Source organism: Sorex araneus, chromosome 3, assembly GCF_027595985.1.
Source record: "Sorex araneus isolate mSorAra2 chromosome 3, mSorAra2.pri, whole genome shotgun sequence".
In the NCBI taxonomy this organism is placed as follows: domain Eukaryota; kingdom Metazoa; phylum Chordata; class Mammalia; order Eulipotyphla; family Soricidae; genus Sorex; species Sorex araneus.
This window is the reverse complement of record NC_073304.1, coordinates 232783951-232792795: the sequence shown is the minus strand read 5'-3', so window position 1 is coordinate 232792795 and position 8845 is coordinate 232783951. Positions and strand designations below refer to the sequence as shown.

At 60.7% G+C, this 8845-nt stretch overlaps 1 protein-coding gene across 1 annotated transcript; it reads right to left on the bottom strand.

The window, feature by feature from the left end:
* Positions 1–1021: 1021 nt before the first annotated feature.
* SOX9 (SRY-box transcription factor 9) lies at positions 1022–6236 on the bottom strand. Its single transcript, XM_055132453.1, has 3 exons — positions 5278–6236; positions 3983–4236; positions 1022–3457 (listed from the first exon to the last, which is right to left on the bottom strand). The coding sequence occupies exons 1-3, from the start codon at positions 5706–5708 to the stop codon at positions 2520–2522; spliced, it is 1623 nt and encodes a 540-aa protein (XP_054988428.1). The 5' UTR covers positions 5709–6236; the 3' UTR covers positions 1022–2519.
* Positions 6237–8845: the final 2609 nt, after the last annotated feature.

Here is an 8845-nt window from a genome sequence, read left to right as displayed (position 1 = left end):
ATCTCTGGTGAATTGCATTCTTTTGTGAAAGACCCCCATCCCCAACACTTACCCCCCCCATCTCTCCAAAGGATCTTCTTCATTGGGAGGTTGGGGTGGGAATCAGTCCACGTGGCCATTTTTCTTTTTAATGCGATGTATATTTATTGTAAACAATAATATACAAAAAAAGAAAGAAAAAAAAGGAAAGGCGAGTTTCACAGGGAGCACAAAGGTCTGGGTGGGGGGGCGGGCAGGTTGGTGGTGGTGGGGGACAAGCAAAACAAACAAAACACAAACACAAACCAAACCTTACCTAAAGACAAAATATGATTTCAATGCCAGGTGTCTTAAGTTACAGAAATAGTTTTTTTTTTTTAAGATCTGCTTTTATACAGAAATCGAAAGACGCCATATTATAAGAGTGCTTTAAGATTTTTATCCTACTGACTTCTAAACAAAACTGTTAATATATCTTTTTTTAAATTAAAGGAAAAAAAAACAACACAAACGTTGGCTGTCTTTTTCAACAAAGCGATCCCCGAAACTCTGCACACAGCCTCAGCAGTCACGAAGTGAAGATTTCCCTCAGCGGGCGAACTCTCTTCCCAGGCCTTCCTCTTCCCGAGGACCTGCAGGGGAAGGCTTGTCACATAGGCCGGGCCTCGCTTGCTTGGTGGCACAACACACGTATGCACAGATCGGTGGCAGCAAAACACAGCGGCCCGACTAAGCGGCTGCCTTCACAACCTTCACAATCCTTCTCCCCAAAACAACGAGAATCGAGAGTTCCCTGTTTGCTTGCAACAAAAACAACAAAGAAACAAAAAATAAAAAAAAAAAAGGACAGACATCGGCTTTTATACAAATCTAGGACAAGGCATCCAAAGAAACGTGCTTTTAATAATAAAAAAAAAGATTAAAGAGATAAATAAAAAAACTGGTTACAGTTAAGAACATAATTTAACAACAGATGACCATACCCTTTGAGGAAAATCCAACGACCTATCTTAGAGGTGGGTTTAGTTTTTTTTTGTTGCTGTTTTGTTTTTTAAAAAGGGAGATTTTTTTTTTTTTTAAAGAAGATTCAAACCTCTCCTTACAAAATAAATAATCTCAGCGCATGGAATGTTTTGAAGGTGAGCTGGCTGCTGGCGTGGAGAGAGAGGCACAGGTGAATCCGAAGGGTCTCTAGCATCTGGTTCCCACATGCGCCCCGGGAGGCGAGCAGGGGGCAGTGTGCCGGGCGCTGTCGCAGCTGCTGACATTTTCCTGGACTTCCTCTCCCCTCTTCTTTTGCTAGCCTTTTTGCTTCCAAGGTCGAACAGGCCCGTGCAAGACGGGTGTGGGGCGGGGGTCGGAGGGCGCAGGCGCTAGCGCAGAGCGCCAATATTTTCCCCAGCATCACTGTTTTAAGGCTCAAGGTGGGATTCTCTTGTTTTAGAAAAATATATATGATAAAGCTTCCCCAATGCAACTCGAGGCTAGTACTTCCTTCCATGTTTGCAAATTAAGGCCTTCTTCTTTCTAAGGCAGTTCCTCCTGGAATTGGAAGGAGCTGGAGGACTTAAGCAGAGCTCCCGCCCCCCCCCCCCAACTGATCACGTAACACAGATTTGTGTTTTGTTTTTGTTTTCAGGTTAATACAAGAAGTCACACTTGTGTGTGTGTGTGTGTGTGTGTGTGTGTGTGTGTGTGTGTGTGTGTGTGTGTGTGTGTGTGTGTGTGTGGTAAGAGAAAGCAAATCTGTACAAAAATACTCTGGGCGCAATTCTAGGGCACACTGTTCAACTAAGTAGTTTAGCTGTTGGAAAATAAGAGCATTTGATTTTTTTTTATCTAAAAATATGTAGAAATCCCCTCAAAATGGTAATGAATCATACACAGTACATACTAAAAATATTTAAAATAGAGAATATTCCTCACAGAGGACTCTTTTTTTTCTTTAATTACTGCTAAAAAATAATTACAAAGTCCAAACAGGCAGAGAAATTGAGCAAGTCGGTCTCATGCTTCTTCCTCCTCCTCCTCCTTCTCCTCCTCCTCCTCTCTCTCCTCCTTTCTCCTCCTCCTCTTCCTCCACCTTCTCCTCTTCCTCCTCCTCCTCCTCCTCCTCCTCCTCCTGGTCCACGCCAGCTCCAAGCAAGCGGAGCCAGTCCCGTTTCTGGCCAAACCCGCCAGGTCCATCACTGCTCCGGCAGCTGGGTGGTCATCACACGTGTGTGGTCAGCCGGGTGGGGGGGCGGGGTGTGTGTTGTGTGTTTGGGATGTGGGGGGGGGCTCTTCTCCAGGGGGAACCTCGGGGGCGGGCGGGTCGGGTGGGGGGAGGCAAATTGCCTTTCGCTTCCGAGACCGGCCACTGTCCAGAGGGAAGCCTTCTCGGGCTGGGCGCGGCGGCGGCGGCGGCGGCGGCGGCGGCGGTGGCTTCTCGCGGGGGGGCTCGGGCGCGGGGGTGGCGGGGGGAGCCCCCCGGCGGCGCCCCGACCCCGCGCGCCCGGGGCGCGGGCGGCGGCGGCGGCGGCGGCGGCGGCGGCGCCTGCTCACGGCCGGGTGAGCTGAGTGTAGACGGGCTGTTCCCAGTGCTGCGGGCTGTGCGTCTGCGGGATGGACGGGACCCCCGACGTGTCGGCGATGGGCGTGTACATGGGCCGCTGCGCGGGGTTCATGTAGGTGAAGGTGGGGTAGAGGCCCGCGCCCTGGCCGGCCGCGTGGCTGTAGTAGGAGGCGGAGTTCTGGTGCTCGGCGTAGTCGTACTGCGCGCGCGACAGGGGCGGGTACGCGGGGCTGTAGTGCGGGAGGCTGAAGGGGCTGTAGGCCAGCTGCTGCGGCGAGTGCTGCTGCTCGGGGTAGTGGCTGGGGCTCAGCTGCTCCGTCTTGATGTGCGTGCGCTGCGCGGCGCCCGGCTCGGCGCTCAGCGGCGCGAGCGTGTGCGCGGGGGGCGCGGGCGGCGGCGGCGCGGCCTGCGGCGGGGGCGGCCCCGGCGGGCCCGGCGGCGGCGGCGCCTGCGGCGGCCCCGGCGGCGGCGGCGGCGCCTGGGGGGGCCCCTGCGGCGGCTGGGGGGGCCCCTGCGGCGGCGGCGGCGGCGCGGCCTGCGGGGGCGGCGGCGCCTGCTGCGGGGGCGGCGGCGGCGCCTGCTGCTTGGACAGCCACACGTGGCCCCCCGCGCCGGGGGGCGTGGCCGCCGCCGCGCTGCTGCTGATGCCGTAGCTGCCCGTGTAGGTCACCTGGCCGCCGTGCGTGGTGGGCACCCCCGGGTGCCCATTGGGCGGCAGGTACTGGTCGAACTCGTTCACGTCGAACGTCTCGATGTTGGAGATGACGTCGCTGCTCAGCTCGCCGATGTCCACGTCGCGGAAGTCGATGGGGGGCTGGCGGCCCCCCTCCGGCAGGGGGCGCCCCTCGCGCTTCAGGTCAGCCTTGCCCGGCTGCACGTCGGTTTTGGGGGTCGTGGGCGGCGTCGGGGGACCCTGGGATTGCCCTGCGGGGGCCGCCAAAGAAGAAGCGCGTCAGCGGAGGGAGGGTGGTGCTGGGGGGTGTGGGCTTCCGAGGCGCCCCTCCCCCGCTGGGGGCGCGCCCTCCCCCCTCCTCCCCTGCAGGTGTGACTTAGGGACCCGCGGCCTCCGTGCCCCGGCGCGTGCACCGCGGAGCTCCGAGTGGCGACCCTCCCCCCTCCCTTTATCTGCCGGGGTCAGAGGCCCCGGGGCGGGGCGGGGTTGGAGGGGGCTGTGTTGCTGCTGGCATAGACGCCCGGTGTGTGCTTGGGGGGCGCGGACAAGGCTTGTAACTAAGTAACAGCAGTTAAGCGCGCCAAAAAGTCAAATAAAATAAACTACAAAGACTCCGCCTCGTGTGTGTGTGTGTGTGTGTGTGTGTGCAAGCATGCGTCTGTGCACGCGTGGGGGTCCAGGGCCCCCTGCCTGGCCGGGAGGCGGGCCGGGCATCTCTCGCAGGGGCGGGCGCGGGCTGTGCCGTGTCCCCGCGCGGGGGCGGGCTGGGCTCTTACCCGAGTGCTCGCCGGGGGAGTGCACCTCGCTCATGCCCGAGGAGGAGTGCGGCGAGTCGGCCTGCAGCGCCTTGAAGATGGCGTTGGGGGAGATGTGCGTCTGCTCCGCGGCCTCCTCGGCCTCCGCCTGCCCGTTCTTCACCGACTTCCTCCGGCGCGGCTGGTACTTGTAATCCGGGTGGTCCTTCTTGTGCTGCACGCGCAGCCGCTCCGCCTCCTCCACGAACGGCCGCTTCTCGCTCTCGTTCAGCAACCTGGGGGCGCGCGCGGGGAGAGGGGAGGGGGGCTCGGTGAAATACAGGCACGGAGTTGTCAGGTCCGCTGGGGCGTGCGTGCGTGAGTGTGTGTGTGTGTGTGTGTGGTGGGGGGGGCGGTGTCCCCCGAGCTGTCGCCCCCAACAACCTCCCTCCCGCCGTCCACAACTTTACTTTAGAAAAGAAAAGAAAAGAAAAGAAAAAGAAGAACAAAACCGAGTTCTTGGAGTGGAACCTTAGCGGTCACTGCCGCCCCGCCCCGTCGGGGAAACCTGCTCTTTCCGCTCTCGGCGGCTCCGAACGCCCCGGCTACTGGCACTAGCCAGTCTCTGCCCCCCGCCCCACACACTCTTACAAGTTTCAAAAAAAAAATCCAAAAAAACCCCCCCAAAACCATAAAAACCCCAAACCCTCTTCACGCAGCAAGAGGCTTCTCATGCCCCCCCACGCGCTACCATCTAGTTCCAGTAGCTGGGAGCGTCACCCTCCCCCCAGCCTCCGATCTCCCCCACTCCCACCCCCCGCGCGCCCCCTCCAGCCCAGCTCGGTGGGTTGCGCAGCGCCAAGCTGGAGCGCGCGGGACGCCAACGCCTCCCTCCACCCCCAGCCCCCACGACGGGGGGCGGGGGGGACTGAACTTCGGCAGCGTCGGGAGACCCGGCTGGCAGCCCCCTCCCACCGCGTCCCCTACTGGCCTCCCTCCCCCTCCCCTCTGCTCCGTCCAACCCGCACCCCCCCCACCCGCCCCTTCCTACCCCGCCACCCCGCCCCTCACTCCTTTCCCTGAGAACCGTCCAAGCACTTTGTCAAAGTCTGAGCCAAGTTACACCTCGCCCCCCTCCACCCCCCTCGGCCCCCCATCATCCCGCCGCCAGCGCCGGGGATCCGCAGCTCCCTCCCGCCCAGAGGCGGGGCGCGGGGCGCCTGTGGTCGCGGCCGGCGTCCCCCCCACCCCACTCCGCCTCTTCCATCCCCACTCCCCACCGCGGCCGCGGACAGCGCCCCCCCCCCCCCAGCCCCCTACCCCGCACCCCTGCCTACCTCCAGAGTTTGCCCAGCGTCTTGCTGAGCTCGGCGTTGTGCAGGTGCGGGTACTGGTCGGCCAGCTTCCTGCGCGCCGCCTGCGCCCACACCATGAAGGCGTTCATGGGCCGCTTGACGTGCGGCTTGTTCTTGCTGGAGCCGTTGACGCGCACGGGCATGGGCACCAGCGTCCAGTCGTAGCCCTTGAGCACCTGGCTGACCGCCTCGCGGATGCACACGGGGAACTTGTCCTCCTCGCTCTCCTTCTTCAGGTCGGGCTCGCCCTTGGGGAACGTGTTCTCCTGCGGCCGCGTGTTCTCCGTGTCCGAGCCGGAGCCCGAGGGGCACGGCGAGCCCGCCGAGTCGTCGGACATGGTGGGGCTGGGGGCGCCGGACAGGCCCTTCTCCTGCTCGTCGGTCATCTTCATGAAGGGGTCCAGGAGATTCATGCGCGGGCCCGGGGCAGGGGCTGGGTGGCCGGGAAAGGCGAGCAGCCCTCGGTGGGCGGCCCTCGGTGCCGGTGGCGCTGGGGGGGGGGGTGGTGGTGGGGGGTTGGAGGGGGGGAGGCGGCGCGCGGGCTCCTCTCTCCCCTCGGCGGCCCCGACGGAACCAACGGCCCCCCGGGGAGCTTGCGCGTCCCCCGGCGGCGGCGGCGGCGGCGGCGACAGCGACGGCGGCGGCGGCGGCGGTGGCGGCGACGCGCTTGGGGAAAGCGCGCGGGGTGGCCCGCTGGCAGCAGCAGCAGCAGCAGCAGCAGCCGCCCGCTGCAAGCCGGGGGCAGACGACTCGGAGAGGAAGAGGAGGAGGAAGAGGAGGAGGAGGAGGAGGAGGAGGGGAGGACAGAAGAGCAAACACGGGGGTGCTTGCACCCCGTTCCCTTCTCCTCCTGCAGAGAAAAGTTCCCGGGGGTGGTGAAGCTGCAAAGTCGCGGGCGCCTCGGAAGTTTCCAGACAGTTTCAAGCTCGGCTCTGCGCTCTCCTGACTCCCGGCCCGAGGGCTCTTTAATAAATACTCCCCCTCACCTTAGAGACGGCCCGGCCAATCAGCGCGCGGCGGTTCTCGGGGCTGGCAGGCCGCTGATTGGCTCGGGGGTTTTTGGGGAGGGGGGGAGGAGGAGGAGGAGGACGGTGGCGCTGAGCTGGGTGACGAGAGGGGAGGGGAGGGGAGCGCGGCTCGGGGCCGGCGGGTGGCTGCGGGGGGAGTGGACGGGGTGGGGTGGGGGGGGGGTGGGTGGGGGCTGGCTGCGGGGAAGGCGGGGAAGCCGGGACGTCCAAGTGTGTGTGAGTTTGCCGAGCTCTCGGAAGGGGAGAATTTGGGGTGCTGTCTCCGCGCGCATCGGGGTGCGCGCATCTGTGTGTGCGCGCGCGCGCGCGTGTGTGTCCAGACTAGGGTTTGCTCCCCGCCACCCCACCCGCGACGTTTCTTTTTCACTCTTTCCCCGCGGCACCCGTGGTGGTGGTGGTGGTGGTGGTGGTGGGGGTGGGGGTCGGGAGGTGTGTGTGTGGGGGGTGGATTTAGCTCGAGTTTGCAGAATCCGACCCTGGCTCCGTCTGGAACGCACATTCCCGCCCCCCCCTCCTCGTCCCCGGGCTCTGCTTCCTCCGAAAACGGTCTCCGGAGCGCTAGTTGGGGTGAGCCCCCAGCGCCCGCTGGTCCTCTGTCAGAAGCTACACAAATAGATGGACAGGCGAGGGTTCTCCGCGGCCCGTGGGGCTCCCACCGCACTTTTTTTTTTTTAGTTTTAATTTTTTTTTGCAGCGGGAATTCATGATCCCACCAGCCGCGTCCCCGCGCGAAGCCGAGTGCACGGTCTCCGGGCGCGCTGGGGAGCCGTCCCACGCCCCGCCGACCTTGAACTGGGACCAGCTCTCCTCCAGCGTCCCCCGTGAGGTCCCTCTCCCTCCCTCCCTCCTTCTTCGGTGCTGCGCGTCCACCCCGGGGCCGCCGCTGAAAGTCCGCAGGGCCGCAGCTGCTGAAAGTTTGCAAACGGCTCTGGCCGGGAGAGACGAACTTGGCGAAGGTGCCGTCCTGGCTCGGGCCGGTCACCCGGGTTGTGCAGGGCCGGGCCCTGGGGCCCCGCGAACTCGCCTGCCTGCGCCCCGTTTTCCAAAACACCCGCGCGAGCGCGCCGCGATGCCCACCGCTGTCGCGTCCTTTCGGACCCTGGACAGTGGGGAGTTGAGCGGGAGGCAGTGGGGGGCGTCTCCGGTGCAATTTCCAGCGTGATTCGAGCGCAGCCTTTGTGTTGACGCCAAAGGCTCAATGCCTGGTTGAGGACTTGTTCCCGGGGAGAAGAAAAATCGTTGTCGCCCGCCCGGGGGTCCCAGATTTCAGAATCACAAATAAACGCACCAACTTGGCGGTGGAAAAAAAAAACCCTCCTTTTCACACCCCCGCCCTTCCAATAACACACACACGCAGGCAAATGTTTGCCTTCAAACTTCAATGATTGTTCCTGCGAATTAGCTCGTCTTTTAGCAAAGGCGTGTGTAATTCTCATTTGCAAAGTGCGGGGACAGGAGGACAAGATTTAAAACTGTGTTTTCCTAAGGGATTGACACAAAAATCGGATTTTTCTCTCGTTTTCTTCCAAAGAGGTTGACGGAGAAGCGGGACTTCTGAGACCCTAGGAAGCCCCAAACGTGTTAATCAGTCCTTAATTTGGAAAGGAATGTTCTGTCCCGGGTACTGTCTCCAGTACCCCCAGAGTTTGGGACGTTTAGAGCTGACCCTACAGAAGCCTTGCACTTATTACTCCGTGAATATATGCTCAGAAATTTTAAGATCTTCATCCTTTTTTGAGGGAGAAAAAGTCCCCGCCTAGCGTGGACGGATTCTGGGTTCTGGGGAGGGGACCTTTTGGGAAAATAACTGATTCAAAGGCACCTGGTTTAAGAGCAGACGCGGATCTCTTAGGGATGAAATTTTAATTAGGGCTTTTGTGTTTTCTTGCATCTCCCTGTCCGTTCCCTTCTTTCATTGTAAATGTCGTGAAGACTGACAGTGACTAAGATGATCTTGGTACCCGTCATTATCCGTACACACATACAATTACATATTTAAACCAGTAGGGAACAAAAGACACGTGAAGTATAGCGTTTACAAGTCATACCCTTGTTACGTTTTTCACTCCGTCTCACGGGTGGAGGTCAGTATGTATCACTTACAAAACGCAGGGTAAACAGTGGACTAAAAAAAAAAAAAAAAAAAAGAGGCTGTACTTCTCAGCTACATCCAGAGGGGGCGCCAAAAGCCCAGAAACTGTTTTCTAACAAACGGCAGGAAAAAAGTTGGTGGCGGCAGCGGCGGGGTGGGGGGTGGCGTGCTCCACTCAAGCTGCAGGGCTTTTGCTGCTGAGATTTATCTCTGCAGGAATTTCAATGCGATTTTCCCTCCTGTGCGGATCCACCTCTGGGCAGCCCAGTTTTGGGGAGGGGGGTGCTTGGGAGGTGTGTGTCTGTCTATGGGGAGGGGGGGCTGGCAAGGAAAGAACCTTCTAGAAGTTTGCTTTCTGCTCTGCGCAGAATGGGGAGTTGAAGAACAGGAAAAGGACAGCCCCACCCCTATTCCTACCCCCCCCCCCCCA

Excerpts from the sequence above, each read along its gene's own strand:
- SOX9 (XM_055132453.1), bottom strand. The coding sequence starts at position 5,708 with ATGAATCTCCTGGACCCCTTCATGAAGATGACCGACGAGCAGGAGAAG. Across the intron at positions 4,237-5,277 it reads ACGCTGGGCAAACTCTGGAG|GTTGCTGAACGAGAGCGAGA; the intron begins GTAGGCAGGGGT and ends GCGCGCCCCCAG. Across the intron at positions 3,458-3,982 it reads CTCCCCCGGCGAGCACTCGG|GGCAATCCCAGGGTCCCCCG; the intron begins GTAAGAGCCCAG and ends CGGCCCCCGCAG.